The 18,945-nt window shown below is 40.6% G+C and overlaps 4 protein-coding genes across 5 annotated transcripts in view; all 4 read right to left on the minus strand.

Moving 5' to 3' along the window:
* Positions 1-161: 161 nt before the first annotated feature.
* LOC131125576 (probable G-protein coupled receptor 148) lies at positions 162-3,402 on the minus strand. Its single transcript, XM_058067240.1, has 2 exons — positions 3,330-3,402; positions 162-1,154 (listed from the first exon to the last, which is right to left on the minus strand). Exon 2 carries the CDS (start codon positions 1,113-1,115, stop codon positions 162-164), a length of 954 nt encoding a protein of 317 aa, XP_057923223.1. The 5' UTR covers positions 1,116-1,154; positions 3,330-3,402.
* Positions 3,403-3,967: 565 nt separating this feature from the next.
* mterf4 (mitochondrial transcription termination factor 4) lies at positions 3,968-6,552 on the minus strand. The gene is made up of 5 exons (XM_058067239.1): positions 6,462-6,552; positions 5,702-5,787; positions 5,119-5,524; positions 4,864-5,048; positions 3,968-4,729 (listed from the first exon to the last, which is right to left on the minus strand). The coding sequence occupies exons 1-5, from the start codon at positions 6,550-6,552 to the stop codon at positions 4,352-4,354; spliced, it is 1,146 nt and encodes a 381-aa protein (XP_057923222.1). The 3' UTR covers positions 3,968-4,351.
* On the minus strand, positions 6,533-13,996 carry pask (PAS domain containing serine/threonine kinase). 2 transcript variants are annotated; one of them, XM_058067236.1, is made up of 21 exons: positions 13,685-13,996; positions 13,380-13,589; positions 13,053-13,234; positions 12,810-12,980; positions 12,541-12,675; positions 12,163-12,297; positions 11,881-12,064; positions 11,482-11,663; positions 11,261-11,390; positions 10,970-11,147; positions 9,685-9,899; positions 9,471-9,600; positions 8,847-9,385; positions 8,632-8,774; positions 8,361-8,525; positions 8,123-8,248; positions 7,905-8,039; positions 7,489-7,688; positions 7,007-7,140; positions 6,787-6,936; positions 6,533-6,702 (listed from the first exon to the last, which is right to left on the minus strand). In XM_058067236.1, exons 2-21 carry the CDS (start codon positions 13,570-13,572, stop codon positions 6,533-6,535), a joined length of 3,597 nt encoding a protein of 1,198 aa, XP_057923219.1. In that variant the 5' UTR covers positions 13,573-13,589; positions 13,685-13,996. The 2 variants fall into 2 exon arrangements, with proteins under 2 accessions (XP_057923219.1, XP_057923218.1); XM_058067235.1 differs by having other exon boundaries at positions 8,361-8,528.
* Positions 13,997-14,591: 595 nt separating this feature from the next.
* The window catches only part of kcnab1b (potassium voltage-gated channel subfamily A regulatory beta subunit 1b), a 34,957-nt gene continuing 30,603 nt past the window's right edge, over positions 14,592-18,945 (minus strand). The window contains exons 10-15 of the mRNA XM_058067238.1: positions 18,092-18,177; positions 16,431-16,551; positions 16,254-16,348; positions 16,025-16,145; positions 15,776-15,864; positions 14,592-15,600 (exon numbers count right to left, since the gene is read on the minus strand). Coding sequence (XP_057923221.1) covers positions 15,511-15,600; positions 15,776-15,864; positions 16,025-16,145; positions 16,254-16,348; positions 16,431-16,551; positions 18,092-18,177 — 602 coding nt within the window. The 3' untranslated portion in view covers positions 14,592-15,510. The remainder of the gene's footprint in view (positions 15,601-15,775; positions 15,865-16,024; positions 16,146-16,253; positions 16,349-16,430; positions 16,552-18,091; positions 18,178-18,945) is intronic.

Consider the following 18,945-nt stretch of genomic DNA (forward strand, 5'->3'; position numbering starts at 1 on the left):
CCCTAAATGTTATTCTAAGTGGAAATTGGTGTTTTTTTTACTTCTTTTTAGTGATTCTGAGCTGGTAGTTTCTCTACCAGGTTCATAGCACTCATTTAGATTGAACAATACTCCAAGTAGTTCCAGGTGAAGAACCAGTGCTTAAGTTAAAAGGAGGCCTACTACGATGCAGTGATCTGGCTGAGTCTTCGGTGCAGCAGCTGCAGCAGAGTATCAGAGATCTCGTGGTAGCGCAGGCCGTACAAGTAAGGAGCAAAGGCCCTGGGCAGCAACATGAATACACACATGTTAACCGTGCTCACCCACACTCGTACATCTTGACTGACGTTTTTGTTCTGAAACAGCAGGAGCTCCAGGGTAAAGACGAAGCCAGGGGTGAAGTAAAGCAGGAGAAGAACCCCGTGGGCCAAGAGAGTGATGCGTGCTCTGGAGAAGCGGTTCTGCCAGATGCCTTGGGTTCTGGTTACCATGTAGAGGCGGATGTAGCAGTAGAAGATGAGCACGGTGCAGATGAGAGCGGCGACAAAGAAGTAGATGTGGATCCCTGCCATGTTTTTGGCCTGAACGATGCCCAGGGAAATGAGGACGAGGCACACGGCCACCGTTTCCTGTGGATTCCCCTTCTCCACTTCCATGAGGATGACCAGGGTAAAGGGGTACGTCGCCGCCAGCAGCCAAGCCCCTAACAGGATTCTGCGAGTGCGAGCAGGCGGGAGAAGATCATGGTAGTGCAGCGGCCAACGTACGGCGGCGTAGGTGTCCACCACCATGAGGGTGACAGTGAGGATGGCGCAGCAGTAGGCCGTGACGGTGACGGCGGTGACCAACTCGCACAGCAGCCACGGCACCTCGGCCTCTGCAGCGTTGAGGATGACAATGGCCAGGTTGAGGGTGAGGAAGAGCATGTCCGCTGCGAGGATGTTGACCACCAGCAGGTAGCGCGTCTCCTGTCGTAAGGCACGCGACACCAAGATGCACGCCATGAGGACGGGGTTCACCAGCATGGTGGCAAGCGTGACCACGGTGGTGGGGATGAAGAAGAGCTCCAGGTGCCACCTTCGTAGGCTTGCCACCCACTCACGTGTCAGATTGGCGATCAGGATGGGCTCTGCCATGTTGTCTTGTACGTATCAACTTCTTCCTCCAGCAGCTTCCTGTTGATGGTATGCATAAGTGTTGTTTTTTTTTTAAAAAACAATAATCATTAGACGGTCACTTCTAGGTAATTAGTTACGTCCCACCTGGGCACCTTTGAATAGGACTTTAGCTGTGCTAATCAGAAATAATGTCATTTGGAGACATTGTATGGAACTAAATTGATTGAAATGTAATATTCATAGTATATATGTGGACTAGACTAGACCAGACAATATATATGGAATTGGTACAGTAACTGTGTCTCCAATCAAATAGCTATGACCTGTGGGATTCCCCAGGGGTCAATCCTGGAACCCCTATTATTTAATATGTACATGCTCCCTTCATGCCGGCTAGTACTCAGCTGTAATGTGTCCTACCACAACTATGCAGACGACACTCAGATCTACGTGTCACTGAGGGCAGGTGAACATACAAAACAACTTTCTCTCAAATAAAATCATTTAAATCAGGGGTCTCAAACCCCCGCCTTGATATGAAAGTTTAATGTTAGTGCGGCCCGCTCAAGTTTGATATGGATGCTGTATGGTATCATGTACCCAGAAAAAAATATTACGTTTGATTAATATGCATGTTAAAGGTTAAATAACTGTTAATAGTTATCCTCCCTATCCGTGTGGAAGTGGTAAGTTTTTGGCTTACCACTTATTTAAACTTAAATTTAAGTTTAAAGGAAATAACTTGAAGGCTACCGTTTAGGTCGCTAGCTCTCTAGTTTGCGAGTTAGCATGTGTCTCAAGACCCTGCAGTTGCGCAATATGTTGTAAATAAAAAGAGTATAAATGTGACTATAGTCGTGTTTTGTCATGTCTACAGGGCTCTAATAATGCTTTGTTCATTTTAATCTGACAAAAATAATTTGTCTACCCACCAACTATATGTGGTTTCTTAAGTTTTATTATTTGCCGTTTTATTATTATTATTATATTTATTTATTTATACTAATTTATTTCTTTATTCTTGATTTGTTTATTTATTTTTCATCTTATTTTGTGTAGAAAAATAAGTAAGACATTTGAGAACAATGGAATGTTTTATCAGAGCTTTTCTTGAAGAAAATTGGAACCAAAGCGAAGTTTTTTTTAAAAATTTGTTTTTAATAAATGCGTTTTTGTTTTTTTTTGGAAAACCTGATGCGGCCCAGTCTCACCCAGACCCGAGCTCCAGTGCCCCCCCCCAAGTAAATTAAGTTTGAGACCCCTGATTTAAATAATTGTCTTTAGCCCACAAAAACAATGAAAACGTGTTATTAGCCACTTGGAACTCTTCCACTAAAACCTAATCATCAGGTTAGAATTGTATTAGTGATACTGGACTCAGATCTGAACTTTAACAGCCATATTAAATCAATAGCATCATCAGCTTTTTACCACCTAAAAACCATTGCCAAAATCAAGGGAATAGTGTCTAGGCCAGATATCCAGAGACTTAAATGAATGCCTTTGTCTCCAGCAGGCTGGACTACAGTAACGGCCTTCTCAGTCCACCTAGAATGCAGAGTCTTGACTAGAACCAGGAAATATGACCATATTAGTCCAGTACTCAGGTTTCTGTAATGGCTTCCTGTCGCTCAGAGAAGAGACTTTACAACAGCTCTGCTTGTGTATGAGTCTTTTCATGGTCTTGCACCAAAGTACATCTCTAACATGTTAGAAACACATAAACCATCTCGGGCTCTGAGAAGCTCAGGTAGTGGTCTCCTGCGGGCATCCGCAGACTAAATACGGTGAGGCTGCGATTGAGTTGTATGATGCCAAAATCTGCAACACTCTTTATTTAAATCTAAGTTGAAAACACTTCTTTTCAGCTGTGCAAGTATTTTATCTGCACTCATTTTTATGCAATTATATGCAAGGATTTTGAATTATTTAGTTTTAAAAGGAATGATTTTGGTGATTTTACCCCATTTCAATTTGAATTACCTGGTATATGAATTGTGTTGTATAAATAAACTTGCCTTGCCTTACACAACAGTGCATCATTATTGCCAATAACTTTCATTTCGAACCCACACAGTATCAGGCTTAGCTCAAAATGTCATTTAATACACTTGTAGCTTTATATGGCACAGAGAAGTCAAGATTTGATCGTTAAAGCACACAGACAAACATATGGATCAATAGTTTCTATTCAGACTTACAACATAGGTATTGACAGAGCAAGGTTCTTACCTCATGCCCTCCATGGCAGAGAACACGGTGTGTGTCGCACATCCATTAAGGCCGAAATCTTGTGTAAATCACCAGGTGTTTTTCTGCCGCCTGTCCCTTATCTGATGTCTTCTTTGTTGACTCGTACAAATGATTCCACGCTACAGACACTTGGCCATCACATAGTAACCGGGTGGAGCTTTTCCACTATTAGTTGCACGGCAGACACATATTCTTTTACATTCATTATTTGTATTGATGATACAAGTTATTTTTTTGTTCAGCCTCTGGAAATAGTTATGTAAAATTGAAAATGATGATACAATTAAAGGCTGACTCATGTTGTTTAGATGTTAAACTCGCAAAGTTGCAATCATGTGCACAATTAGTGAAGAATAAGACAGATGAGGATAATTATTTTTTTTTTTTTAAATGGTTGTCTCTTGGTAGATTCAGGAAATATATTTCACCTTTTTGAAATCAAACTAATCAGTGAAAAGTAAATTCATGAAAAATAGGGTTTTTAAGCATTGGTGGTGATTTGCATCTTACTATTGTGGCAGTATTTGAGCCACATTAAAATACTACAAAAATAAAGTCCTATCATTGTGATTTTTTCAAATGTTACTACTTTATTCTTGTAAAATTAAAAGTAGAGAAGTTGTCTTTCATTCATTCATTTTCTACCGCTTTTCCTCACGAGGGTCGCGGGGGTGCTGGAGTCTATCCCAGCTGTCTTCGGGCGTAAGGCGGGGTACACCCTAGACTGGTCGCCAGCCAATCACAGGGCACATATAGACAAACAACCATTCACACTCACATTCATACCTATGGACAATTTGGAGTGGCCAATTAACCTAGCATGTTTTTGGAATGTGGGAGGAAACCGGAGTACCCGGAGAAAACCCACGCATGCACTAGGAGAACATGCAAACTCCACACAGAGATTTCCAAGTGGAGAATAGACCCTACATGGTAACCACTCATCCACCGTGTGGCCCACTTTGTAGAGCCATTTCACTTAAATAATTCCCTTTTTAGTGTCATTTTCTTTTCCTTTTCCTATAACCATCCTTGCCTTCAAACTCATCTTCCTCCTCCTCCTCCACACTTCCTGTTTGGATGTTGCCAAGGTGACGCTCCTCTTCCTGCCACTCCCTGGCCATCAGTCTCTGAAAGACGTCATACTCCTCCGCCGATGCTGCCTGGGCAACATGTGTCAGGAAAGTGTCCCGGTCCACGTTGAGAATGTTGTCCAGTTTGGGGTTAATGATGGTGGTCTGGCCTTTCTTGTCGGGGGTTTGGTACAAGCCTCGGCGCTCCAAAAAACAGTGACGACAGCGCAGCTCGTCCAGGGTGGAACGAAACAATCTGTTCTTGACCATCTCAGCTTGTTTGATGCCCATTCGGAAGTAGACATACTGTCAAAACATTGGGGAAAAATATATATTTTTTTAATTGCATTTACAATTTTTGCACATTTTTTCTTGTTTAATTGGAATATTAGAATGTGTGGGACATCCCTGCCTGACACTACTTTTGTTTTAAACCTGACCTGAAACTTATACTGCAGCTGAGCCAGGTCCTCTTGCACCACGGCAGGACTGTCCCGGATAATATCTGTGACTTGCTGCATTGTAAACAGACACTTCTCTCTGAGGAACATCACCGCATGGTTGACCGTCTTCACGGGCACAGTGAGGATAGCAGGGTAGTAGGCCACCACTCTCTGAAGACTGCCTATACAGACACAATGATTTTGTTTTTAAAAAAGTGTACACAGCAGAGCAGTGCAGCGAGATTACCTCACCTTCTCCCAAACCAAGTCTGCGCAGGTTGCTAATGCGCTGCTGAAGAAGTGATTCCTTGATGGTGTAAAGCTCAGGACATTTAGTTAATAACTTAACCACACTGGAAGGGTTGAGACCCAACACAAACAAAGCTGTGAGAGTTGATAAACAATGCTTAGCAGTGGATTTGGTGACATTTTTATATATTTCCTCAGCCTGTGTGTCTGTGAAGCCCATGTCAGACAGACTTTGGAGAGACAGCTGTGGAACTCTGGGAGCTGGGTCATTGCTGGCTGCACTTTGTAGCGAGGAGGTGCTGCTAGATGAACACAGTCTACACTGGACGAATGGACGATGCAGCCATCTACCAGACTGTGGGGGGCTAAATAGAGATGAGGTGGCATGCCTTATAATCCACTGAAGAACCTGCGAAAAGATGTCAGATAATAGCGCTCACATGGATGGGCTCTAGGATGGTTAAAGCGGTTAAATGTAAAACTTGATAGTATTTCCCATCAATAGTCTTAACAAATAAAACAAATTATGAAAAACTGTTGCGAAAAAGGCATATTAAACGTGCATGGGTTGGTTTTATTTACTCACCTTCCGTGAAGGAACACGAGAGTTCATGTTTCGTCCGTCCCAAATTAAATTCCGTGCGTCAACAGCAAAGACAGGAGAGGTTCCGCCTTGACATAAACGCCACACAATTTTTTCGAGTTCATTTTGATACTAAAATCCTTCGAAAATGGTAACAATTACAATGAATTATCACAGTGCTTTGTTAAATGGTTCCACCACTTGTTTTATATTTGTGATTTTAAACTAGTCAGTACATTTACAATAGTAAAGTAGTAGTATTTTAGCATTTTATTTAGATATCAATTTTGTAACTAAATATTACAGTGTGAGTCAATTAAGCTCATGAATACACAAGAATAAATAATTAGAAAGGATGGTTTTTGTAAGGCATTTCATGTGAATTAAATTACACTGACCTACATTTTAAAAACAAAACAAAACCACAAGGTAAAATAGTGTTCCACACTACTTGTACGATGCCACTTCATGTTCAAAATTAAAATTATTTTATTAAATTATGTTTACAGAGCAAAATAAAGCATGACAATCAAGGGTAAAATAGTTATTAATGTATACAAATAAATAGATAAGATATAAATACACATTTAAAATACCATTTAAGTATTTCCTTCAATTTGGGGTCTGCCGGTCATGTTACAGCTTCTATTTATTATTTGGGTAAACCTGGGTACAAAAGGTAGAAATGTGTAAGGTATTACTATTTTTTATTGCTTTGAAAAAATAAAAACCTGTTGTGAAAACTGCTACACAACCTTTTTACCTTCGTTTGAATAACTGCTGCTGACAAAAAAGCTGGATGGATGTGCGCGAGTGTGTGTGCGCTCTTGGTTTTCATTCCTCGTCTTTATCATTGAGGTATCTCTGGAGTTCGGATGCCAGGGCCATCATGGACGACCTCTCTTCCTCATCCTCCTCATCAGGCAGGGTGTCATCACCTTGATCTGGGAACAAATCTTGTCCAATATGTTGTTGAAGATTGAAATCTTGGTGTTGCAGTAAGCCTGTTTAAAAGAATAGTGGAAATATTCTGCTTTCGCAATGTAAAAAGTATTTTTGTGGTGACAACCTCTTGCTGGAGTACTCACTGTGGTTCCGAGTTGAAGGGAACACCTCTGTCCAGGTGTACTCTGCTAGAGAAATTGGCTGGCTGATCCAGGACTGCAGAAGCAACTGGTCCAGTGTCATCCTTTGGATGGGTTCAGGGTGCAGCAGCCCACATAACACACTGTTCAGTTCTGGGAGATAGAGCACACACACTTGGTAAAGATCTTTGACAGCCTATGATAGAACAGATCATTACAGTACCTGGAGAGAGTGGAAATGGGGGCTTCAGATTGGCACCCAGGATCTCAGCCACACCACAAAAAGGATTCTCACTGAACAGCAGTGTGTAGAGAAAAACCCCAAGAGACCACATCTCCAACTCTGGCCCTTCGTAGCTACACAAAATAAATCAACATATTAAGTACAGAGTGATTACAAACTTGTATTTGTCTCAAATTTGTCACCTCCAAGTGTTTAAAAAAAAAACAAACTTGTTGTATCCTTGATACTCTGTGTAATTTAAACGTGTCTCGACAAGGCTATAGCCTATAAAAGTCGTAAAAGACTGGAAAACCGTGCTCAAACAGATTCTGTTGTCAGGTGTAATGCACTGAGTAAGCTGTTCAAACAACTCTCACCATAAACACACACTTTATCGAACTCTGTGGTTATAAAATAGCCCATTTGACACGAAATAAAAAAAACACGCTGTATCATGTGTTTTGCAGAGATCATGTACATACGGATCTCCTTGAAGTACTTCTGGGGAGCAGTACTCGAGTGTGCCACAGAAATTGTAAAACAGCTTCCCTGGAGCCATCATGGCCGCAGAACCAAAGTCTATGAGACGAATGTGGAAACACTTGTCAATGATGATGTTCTCATCTTTAATGTCCCTGTGCAGGATGTTCTTTGTCCTCAGGTAGAAAACAGCTGCCACCAGCTGGGAGGAGGGAAAAAGACAGTTCAGTACAACCATTTACTGAATACTTTACCAATGACCAAACTTTTTCCAGTGAGGGGTGCATACACGAAAATTGAAGGGGACACTTAGTTTATCATCTAATAATTATACTACTTAAGTATAATCATACTAAAAGAAATTGTATCATATGTTGAGGACCAATAAAAATAAGCTGCATGCTGATAAAATGTGTACCTGTCTAAAGATGTAGCTAGCCAGGGGCTCATCCAGTCGTGGCTGCATGTCGATGAATTCAAAGAGGTCCAAACCATCTCCATGTTTCTCCATCACCATCTGGAAGTAGCTCCCATTCTCAAACACCTCCAGCACCTAATTAAGGAAACACACACAGGGTGCTGAGGGGAAAGAAATACTTCATTATATGAGTGAGTTTCAGAACCTGGGATCATTACCTTGACGATGTTGTGATGATGCACACGAGTCAGGATGGCAATCTCTTGGCTGACTCGGCCCAACATGGGGTCGTCTACCCAGCAGTCGCTCACAATCCTGGCCTTGCTAATGAACTTCACCACAGTCTGCAAATTTTGAGAATTCAGTTATGAGAAGGTAACGTTATGATAAAAAAGATTAAAAAGTCAACTGGTTGTATGTGCCAGATTAGCAAGTTTTTAGTGTAAATCTTTGTACTTCTTGTCCATCGCAGCGTCGAATTGCCTTCCAGACAAACCCAAAGGCTCCTTTTCCGACAGCTTTAATAGGTTGGTACTCCTCCTCAAACTGTCCATCACAGGCCCGAGAGTGTTCAAGATCCCAGGTGGAGCGCAACGACTCCACATGGCTGGCCTCTCCAATCTTCTGAGGGAAGGTTTTGGAATGAGAACATAATGTGTGACCGCTTTAAGTAAAAAAAAAACAAAAAAGGAAATAAAAAAAAAAAAATAAATAGTCTTCAGCTGACCTCTCCAAGACTGGCTCCTGATTTGGACAAAAGGGATCGATCAGTTTGCATCACTGACCCCTTCTGGCCATGTCGGCTCAACCACATGCAGTACATTGGGCTTCCATCAGGTAGGTTGGTTCTGACCACATTACACTGCACCTCTGAAGATTAAATAGTAAATCCTATTGTGTTAACTGACAATCAGAATAGTAATGATCAAGGCTTAAACTAACCAACTCTCGTGCCATCTCTGTGGTAGCCACTTCCTTCGAATCGGCCCTCGAGTATCTGTGGAACATCAGCGTTGACACCGCCCATCTCCACCTTCTTTTTCTTTGGTGTTGATGTAGCAGGAAGGTCCATTACTGACTGAACCTCACCATTTCCCCCACTATTGCAGAATTCCTGGCCATTTTCCTTTGGAATGGAAGAGAGCGCCGCCCACTGATCAGCCCCAGCCTGCTTTTCATCTGAGGCGTCACTGGTTTCTTTATTGGCACCGACAGGCCGAGCTTCCGGGTCAGATTCGAGCACGCACGGAGAGGGTGTACGCAGTAACTCGGCTGTATCGCAGGATGTCATGGAGTGCTGGTTTTCATCAATGCCCTGACCACCATTGAGAAGCTCTATACTGGCACTCAGATCCAGGTCGGCCAGGGCTCGGGTCACCAAATCACCATTGCTGTTGAGGTCCAGGAAACAGCTGACATCTGCCTGGCATGGATCAGAACCACCATGGCCAGCAAATTTTTCACAAAAGCCAGAGGAAGACCTGTAAAATAAGATTTTTCCATCATTTGTAGTCATTTAACAACATATTGTTAATATATTTAACTGAAGTATTATGAGATTCACACCTGCTCTCCATTGAAATGACCTCAAAGCTGGAGTCTTGGAGGACAGACATACATGACTGTCTGTCTTTGGTCACGCCGGAAGACTTGACACCCCCGCTATGAACAGCATGTCGATCCTGAGTGGGCGCATCTAAAGACATGCATGTTAATATTGTGAATGCAGTGTTAGGGAAAGAGCATTGCATTACAGACAAAGATTAAACATGAATATTACCTGCAACGAAAGGATGATCATTCGTCTGAATCTCACAGCCAAGCTCTTGTTCATGTGTCCTTTCAATAGAAAGCATGCATGTGGTGTCTTCTTCTGGATGGTCAACCCAGGCAAATGTCTTAAGAAGAGCTTGAGTAGTATCTCCAGTGTCTACCTGGCTACAGGCGCCAGCTACCTGAGCTGCTTCCTCCAGCAGCTCTGAAGTGTCGTCAGCGCTGTGAAAACAATGGCTGACATTAATCTTCCTCATCAGCCCGACTTTTCTAGTAAATAAAAAGCATCAACATCAAATATGGTAAATAACAGAAATTTTGAGTATTTTAATATGCATGTTCAGCAAGACTAATTGTGGATAGAGGTTCAAAGCAGCCAAACCACCAGGCACAGTTTCATAGGGAAAGGCTGAATCTTAAAATCTGGACAATTTAGTGCACACGCTGTCTTGAACGGACTGAGACAAAACCTGTCCAGCAGATGGCACAAAGGATACAACGGATCTGATGCTTTCATCTTTCAGGGCCAGTCAAGTAAATGCACTAACCGTGTTTTCAGTATTCCCAGATACAGGGACAATACTATTACAGTGGTGTGCTGGCAGGGCCAGCAAAGCCTCTATGTCAAACTTAAATTGTAGTATTTCATCCATTAAACTAATTAATGTACATGTTTATTTATTAAATACATTTATTTACAAGCATCTATTCTCATTATTTTGCACAGTGTTTCTTGGCTGCAGTGCTTCCACGGTGTATATGTAGGTTGGATTTTTTTTTTGTACAATCAGATTTCAGCCTGTATATGTTGCCATGTCAATGTAATCTTCCCCAGGGCCATCGGAACCAAATGCCTGAACATCCTGGCCAGGTTGCTGCCGTATATACAGTAACAATTCGGCTGTTTTCTTAGCCAAACAGATTTGTGATTCAACTTATGATTTGCCTCAAAGCCAGCTTGCAGGCCCCCTGTTCTGATCAAAAGAGGCCTGTCCTAATTGGTTGATCAGAGCAAAACTGTTCTGCACAACATGTTACAACCACAATGGTTGATGAGAAGAAATCCTTGGTAAGTAGCTGGAATTTACTTAAAATGGATGAATGTATGAAAATGATGTATGCATGTATATCTGGAGTCGTTGAAGCTTTAATCACTATGACAGAGCCAAATGCACCGCAGCTATATAAATAATCTGAAAAGTATGCAATTAAGTATGTCAGGACATTTTGCACATGTTCATTAAAATCTTCTGACATGATTGATGTTGACAGCAAACAAGAGGTTGACTTACACAAACACGCGTGTGGACGTGACAGCAGGAGGGGACATTGTGGACAGAGCACTTCCTTGTTTGTCCAGCCTGGTGCTGTTCCCAGTAAAGATTCTACCCCTCCCTGTGGAAGATCTCCGCCGGCAGGCCTCTTGCACCATGGCCATGTCTCCGGCCACCAGTGAGGAAGGGTCAGTGACTGAAGGTGAGAGTAAAATGAGCAACTCGCAGAAAGATTTTGTAAAAACACACACACAATCGTTTAGTGGGAAGGCGCATGGTGGTCAAACAGTGCTATCTTGAACTGCTTACCAGATTTCCTTGACAGTTCGGATTCTGCTGTACTTGTGACAGGCTCAGCTTGAGACTCAGGGAAGGGAGTGATCTTTCTGACCGACTCGGACATCCATCCATAGAAACCGGGCATGAGGAAAGTGACAGACTGTTGAGGACATAAGTGACAGTGAAAAATGAGGCTTGGCGAAGAAGACATAATGCCCGTCATCTTTTCCCAGCTGGTCTCATTGGCTAACCTTCCCCAGCAGCTCGTCCTTGCTGTAGCCAAACAGACTGAGAGCCTGCTGATTGCAGATGCTGCAGATTGAACCATCAGGTTGCAGCAGGAGTAGGCCGCTCAGTGGGGTGAAAGCCCAGATTGTTCCGGTGTACTCCAAGGTGGGGATAGGGGAGACAACCCGGCTGTCTGTCTTGATGCCTGAGTTAACAAAAATGCTTTAAAATTTGGGGCAAGTACTGTCTATATGACTTTAATACCTTATTCTTAAATCATGCATGTTTATTATACCAGACCATTATAGGTGAAAGTAAAAGTCAATTTAATTTGGTACAAATGATAGATTAAGCAGTTTATTATATACCTCTATATTCGGTTATCTGAACATGAATGCAACCAATTAAACAGCATTGCCCACCAAGTTGTGTGTCTTCCGTTTTGGGTGCATCCTCGTTGTCAAGATTCTCCGTTGTGTATGCACAGCCCACCTCATTGTGTTGTTGCTGGGGTCTAGCACACTGTACTGCCCCCCGAAGCTTAATACACAACGGTACAGATGCACCCTCTCTGCTTTTACCACAAACTCGCTGAAACCTCAGCATCTAAAATGGATCAAGAAAGCAAATACTATGTAGGAACACAGACATGATGAGAGACAGCTTTGCTTAACCGAGCCGTGCAGTTTTGGTAGGGTGCTTACTTTGGGCAATGCTTGGCAGTGAAGGGGGATTTGTAAGGAAGGGATTAGCTCCATAACAGAAAGTCCTTTTAAGTCATCAGGATGGTGGTATCCATGGAGATGAGCAAAAGCTGAGTCACATGTAAGAATATTACCCTAAGGAGAGAAAAAAACAGGTTTTAATAGGTTACTGTGAGCTATGAATTCTCTCAGTTGACGCCCCAAACTCCCTCCATCACTAGTATATCATGTGAAAATACACATATAAAATATATTTTTAAAGGGTGTTAATAAATCTAATAAAAATTATTCCAGTCAAATAGGTATTAATTACGCTACATATAGGTTTTGCATCTGAAAAAGGCTGGTGAATTAAAAAAAAAAAAAACACACACGCACATCTTGAGTAAATGACAAAAAAGCAGAAACACGTTCCACATATTCCATCATTACAACAAGGTGTTCTCCATTTTCTGACACGCTGTGAGTGCACACTGCCACAGGGATCTCTCCTGACATTGTCACAACATCAACCTGAAATAAAAAATAAAAGAGAGAGAGAGAGAGACATTTGAGGTTATTGTGAAATCCCATTCTGGGTGTCTGGATACTCATCAGGACATAGATGACATTTTACAACGCAATAAGATGCTTCAGTGTTAAATTACCACTTTCCCAGACATAGTCGCCACAGTTCCATCCATCAGCAAAAAGTCCTCCTCCAACGCTTCTTCTAAGACCTGAGTGGTTTTCTTCAAGACACACAACAGATTCTTTCCTTTCAATGCATCAGAGGTGCACTCAAACAGTTTGCAAGCCTCACTGTTGGCTGACAGAATCTAGAAAAAAAATAAATCATTGCAAAATTGAGCACAGAACATTAAAAGTACACCCAGAAAACCCCACCATACCTCCCGGCTTTTGCGATCCACAGTCAAAAGCACTTTGTTTGGGTTGAGGGCCAAAGGAGATATAAACAGTTCAAAATCTGTAGATGTAAGCTGACCATAAATGTTGTCTTCGATCTCAGACATTGCGGAAAGGTCAGGATGTAAGTTGGGCATTTGATGATTCTTAGATGCTAAATGTTCACCTGTTAGACAAAAATATTCCAACCATCACTGTGATCAACTGTTATAATTTGCTGTAATGCCAAATCACCTAAAATTTCAGTTTGAGACATTAAATTCATATCATAATGATCATAGTGATCTAATATGTAGCTTTTTCCTGCTTACCTGTGGAGGATCCAGAATAGTAACGCCGCTGTAATTCTAAAATGTGTCTTTTCTGCAGTGGTCTTTGGGTACAAGGATATGACTTGTTCAACTCAAACTCGTCCTCCAAGAAATCGGAGGAGAGATCGGGTACCACGCATATAGTCGCTCCTTTATCGATGAAGCGTTGTCTTCCCTCAGTGGCAAGCGACATTGTTGTAGATTATCTTGCTGCAATGCCAGTTGGTAGCCCAAGTAGAGAATTATTGAATTGAAAAAGCATTTTGGTAATACAACGCCGGAGAGATTGAATGAAAAACACTCACCTCAAATCAGAGAAGATGCTTTTGAAGCATGTATTGGACGCTGTGGTTAGTTGACGACAGTCGACAAGGAAACGCTAACTCCCCTGTGTTATTTGTTTAGCCAAGTTAGCATGCTATATGCTAATGCAGCTATAAACAGCTACATACACTGTTCGTTTCAGTCTGAGCAACCTCAATTCAGAGTTGAAACCGCCATCGGTGCTTTCACAATGCTAAATACACGAGCAGAAGCAGTTTTGCATTTAAACTTTGTTTAAGCCCACCAACTATTAGAGCAAGTTTTGTAATTCGCGGGTTGGAGCCAGCCAAACAGATGATATACGTAAGCTGCGGATCCAATCAAAAAGAAGGATTCGAAAGAATAAACGCTCATTGGCTAAGAGAGCAGAAAGACCCGCCTCTCTGTTTATGGTAACGCTTTTGGTCGCTCTATTTTCTGCTGGGTAAATACTACAGGGTCATTTGGTGTGCTTGTATTAGAAAACTACACTGTGATACTTTTAATGTTATTTACTTAGCACTCTTGCAAGTGTGTACTTAACTACTTATACAGTAGTTAATTCCTATTGTGTTTTAGCACAACCTAGCAGGACTGTGGCAGCTTCCACTCAATTGATGAAAAAAATACACATATTGGGTTGTATTCTATGTTTAAAAAATATTATATGGCAATCACGGAAATACATTATAAAAAATATGTGGCTTTCATGATTTTTATAGCCAAAAAGGTCCCCAGCCCCTGCGCTAGACTAAACTCTCATTGAACTGGCTTATGGTTATTTATATTCAAATATCACTGCATTTTATGTGGGTTTTTATTTGTATTTTTTAATGTATATAATTGTAAAAAAAAAAATATTTGGAAGCCAAAAACTAAAAACATTTCACATGTTATTTATACGCTCTTTATTTCTATGTACAAATCTGAATGAACTACGCCAAAAATACACATGAACAGAGAGAACAAAACAAACCAATCTAGTCAAACTGGCATCTGGATGAGGTGGGGTGGGGGCACATGATGATCAGGGTGCAATAGGGCCCATATGGTGTTATCTTTTTCAGAGCGTTTTCATTAGCTGTATGGCTTGGTGGATTTACAAGCTCCTTTTTTGATCATGTCTCCAGCTGTGACAAGACAAATATGTTCACCACAAAGTTGAAATAAAAACAGGTGACGATAAGCATCAGGAGAGTACGCTTTTTCTGGGTACTGCTTATCAAGTCAATGATATTACAATCAGTATAGCACAGTTGTTTTGAAAAATAAATGAGACATTACTCTCTTCTCAGTTCATACAGAAACTATTTATCATGTTGACACTTGAGCTTCAGCTGCAAAAAGAAATGCAACACAGCCCAATTATGCAAGGTATTACTGTATATGTTTTGTTGCTTTCACGAACATCTAGTGAGGCAAATTCTAGTTTGTAAAACAAACCAAAAAAAAGATGCAACTTGAAGTTAGTCACTGCACGGCAATGATGTTTCTTGAATTCCCTCACTTCCCCATATATAAATCATTGCAAAACTTTGAATATTCTGCACACAGTTGCAAAATAAAAATGATAATCTCATACCAGAAATGATCTTGTTGGCTCAGTGCTGCATCTGCCGGCCGCCATGGTTGTAGCATGCATTATTTGCCAAGCATCTCACTTTATGATATTGATAAGTGGTGGAGGACGAGCCGAGCAGAACACCTTTTTTACAGTCACACACAAGATTACTACAGCAAAGTCGGGCACTGGTTGCTGTGCCATGGCTGTGTGTGTGTGAGCTTTGATACACTTTCAGAGCACAGTTTTCAGGACTGTTGGTCCGGACTAATGATGGTAGTCTCTTTTGTTGTGCGGACGATTCCCCAGTATGTGATCCACTTCTGAGGCGATGCCCGCTGTCATCTTTGGAATTACCTGGAGTTCACACAGAATAGCTTTAATACATGATCAAACACACACAACACTGTTTTGTAATCACTAATAGTACAGTACAGTACAGTACAACCTCTAAGATCAAACATTGCAGTACTTATTCAAAGTAAATTCCACTGAAAATAATACAGATTATACAAGACATTATTCAGTCAACCTGAATGGCCCCGAGATTCTCTGTTAACTGGCTTGGATTAGAGGATCCCAATAGTACTGAGCTCACGCCTTCATTCCTCAGGCACCATGCTGAAAAAGAAACAAAAATACAGAAGATAGATAGACTTTTATGAATCTAGTGAGGGAAATTAAAGCAACGGGAGACAGGATATTGCAAACATTTTCACAATTGGTTTGAAGATATTGCAATATGAGAAAACTCACAGGGAGTCCCAAAAGTGTCTCTCACCTATAGCTAGTTGGGGTAAGGTACAACCAAGCTTCTCCGCTATATGAGCCAACTCCTTCAGCTTGGCTTGCTGTTTCCTTCCATCCTCACTCATTATTTTCTCCCTTAACCACTGGTATGGCTGCATTAGGGGATTAGATTACTTGCAAATTAGAAAAACATTACATGCTTGTACCCACTGGAGGGTCTGCGGACTAGGCTGGTGGTCAAAATGAAGCTCAAGCCGTACCTTCATGGAGGCCCTTGAGGTTTCTGGGACGCCGTTCTCATACTTCCCAGTGATGATGCCGCAGGCCAAAGGAGACCAGGAGACCACGCCTACACCTGTGAATAAAGAGTGACAGATCGATATGAGGATATAAAGGATTTGAGTGGAAACCTGGAAGGGGTGAATGATGAAACAAACCTATCTTGTGGTAGAGCTCTGGCAGCTGTGTTTCTACTTTGTCCCTCTGGAAAAAATGATACTCAGCCTGCTCGCAGACTGGAGGAATGAGATTGAACTGCCTGGCCACAGAATAAGCCTCCTAAATAAATGAGGAGAGACAGAAAATAAGGAGAGAAACTGAACAATTGTTCCAACTTAGTGTGTTATACACCAAATAGAGTCCAGACCTCCTGTAACTCTTGAAATGTACCATATTTTCTCCACTGGGGGTCGGTTGCAAAGAGTATTGGATGTTTATTATAAGTAGGGGTCTATTTGAGAGCAGGCAGAGTGGAGCTAAACACGCTAATGACTGATAGCTCAAGAATCATTAGATGTGTGTTACGATGCAAGTGGTTTCTATTCATGTTGCTTTTATATTTGGTTCCTACCCGTTACCAGTTTTCTCATGTCATTTATGACAGACACATCTGACTCAATAGTGACGCCCAATCAGAAAAGCACGGGTGTTCTGATTGAGAGAAAGACAATCAGAATCAGAATCAGAATCAGAAAAGGGTTTATTGCCAGGTATGATCAAACACATACTAGGAATTTGTTTTGGTATAGTAGGTGCAGACACATCTATTAAAAAGAATGAAAAATACAAAATATACAGAATAACAGTATAAATATATGTACACAGTCTGTTTTTTGTTTGTTATTCCGGAAGTGCAGTCTGATTGTTTTTCCTAAAAGTCCAAACTGGGCGTTAATGTAACGCATATAGTGAAAAGCTAAAAGCTAAAGTGTAAAAATGCGGGGAGGAAAGTATGTCGTTTTTTTGTGTGCCAACCTTCAATAAATATTGAAGCAGTTTATTAAAATATAAATGAATAAATACATGATAAATCTAAAATAAATCATCCATTAATATATTATGTCATTTTTTTCTGTGCCAAAGTTCAATAAATATTGAAGCAGTCTATTAAAATATAAATGAATAAATACATGATAAATGATTTAAAATATAAAATAAATCATCCATTAATATATTACATCATATTGTATTGTATTAATAATTCATTTCACCAACAATTTAGGGTACATATTTTGTGGCATGAATTTAGTCAAAATAGAGGAATGGTGGGCGGGATCAATGCTGCTGACTGGTCATGAAATTAATAAATGAATAAATACATGATAAATATAAAATAAATCATCCATTAATATATGATGTCATTTTTTTCTGTGCCAAAGTTCAAAAAAAATTGAAGCAGTTTATTAAAATATAAATGAATAAATACATGATAAATGATTTAAAATATAAAATAAATCATCCATTAATATATTACATCATATTGTATTGTATTAATAATTAATTTCACCAACAATTTAGGGTACATATTTTGTGGCATGAATTGAGTCAAAATAGAGGAATGGTGGGCGGGATCAATGCTGTGACTGGTCATGAAATTAAAAAAGTTTTTATTATGAAATTATGTAATTTCACAATGTAATTATTATTAGTGGAAATGCTGTATATTGTTGAAAATAACTAAATCAGAGCCCAAGCTACACCACTTGGTGGGACACACACCAGTCAGACTAGATAGGACAACCGTAGTCTGAGAGCCTAGTGCAAGATGACATTTTAAAATATTATATGAATTATTTCACAACATTATTTAATCACTCACCATGATCTCCATGGCAGACCACCGCGATGTTCCCCAGTACATTGACATCCCCTGGTTAATCACATGTGTCATGGCTCTCACTATCTCTGTTTTACACACAAACATACAGAAGAAAGCAAAAAGCATTTGTGTAAATTCCCAGTAGCCACACAATCAATGTAGTGAAGTAAACACTACAGTGAGCACATATTTAAATATGTATGGTATTGCTTTGGTGCCTAATCGAACTTTAATTGCGCAAATGAACCATCTGCTGTATGCCCACAAAGTAGAGTTATGGATGAAAGTATGAGCAGAGATCACAGTCTGGTGTGATTTAAAATAAGCACATCTTTTTCTTTTCATCAGTAGTTCTCTCTGGACCAGATTGTGGCTCAGCGAGAGACAGTGTGTGTGTGTGTGTGTGTGTGTGTGCAGCAGGTGGGTGGAGGGATAATAGCTCCAAAAACAGGGCAAGTGAGAGAACTAAGGCATTTACCAGAATCACACCCTACATTTTCTTTGAATTATACATCTTTATAGTTTGATTCACAATAAAATCCATACTTGATAACCTGCCTAATGTTACCTAATGCTTTTCCCTCACGGAGCCACAATGAGTCATCACAACAGAAGTCCATGTCACAGATATCCAGCATTCATCAGCAACACCCCACTCACATAAGTCCATTAGAACTTGTGGGTGATTTTGTGTTTTGAGTATACACTGATCATGATACTTTGTGCAAACCTTTGAAAAAGCTCAGCTTTGGTGGAAAAATATTTTCTGAACTGTTTTCACGATGTTCACTATTACTGCATATCAATCAAAGCAAGAAAAAATATTGACACAGTCGTCCATCGCAAATTTAGCA

This window comes from Doryrhamphus excisus, chromosome 3 (genome assembly GCF_030265055.1).
Source record: "Doryrhamphus excisus isolate RoL2022-K1 chromosome 3, RoL_Dexc_1.0, whole genome shotgun sequence".
NCBI classification, from domain to species: Eukaryota; Metazoa; Chordata; class Actinopteri; order Syngnathiformes; family Syngnathidae; genus Doryrhamphus; species Doryrhamphus excisus.

Excerpts from the sequence above, each read along its gene's own strand:
- LOC131125576 (XM_058067240.1), bottom strand. The coding sequence starts at position 1,115 with ATGGCAGAGCCCATCCTGATCGCCAATCTGACACGTGAGTGGGTGGCA.
- mterf4 (XM_058067239.1), bottom strand. The coding sequence starts at position 6,552 with ATGATAAAGACGAGGAATGAAAACCAAGAGCGCACACACACTCGCGCA. Across the intron at positions 5,049-5,118 it reads CAGACTTGGTTTGGGAGAAG|GCAGTCTTCAGAGAGTGGTG; the intron begins GTGAGGTAATCT and ends GTGTCTGTATAG. Across the intron at positions 4,730-4,863 it reads AGCTGCAGTATAAGTTTCAG|TATGTCTACTTCCGAATGGG; the intron begins GTCAGGTTTAAA and ends ATGTTTTGACAG.
- pask (XM_058067235.1), bottom strand. The coding sequence starts at position 13,572 with ATGTCGCTTGCCACTGAGGGAAGACAACGCTTCATCGATAAAGGAGCG. Across the intron at positions 9,900-10,969 it reads ACGTCCACACGCGTGTTTGT|CGCTGACGACACTTCAGAGC; the intron begins GTAAGTCAACCT and ends TTGTTTTCACAG. Across the intron at positions 8,040-8,122 it reads ATCATCACAACATCGTCAAG|GTGCTGGAGGTGTTTGAGAA; the intron begins GTAATGATCCCA and ends TTCCTTAATTAG.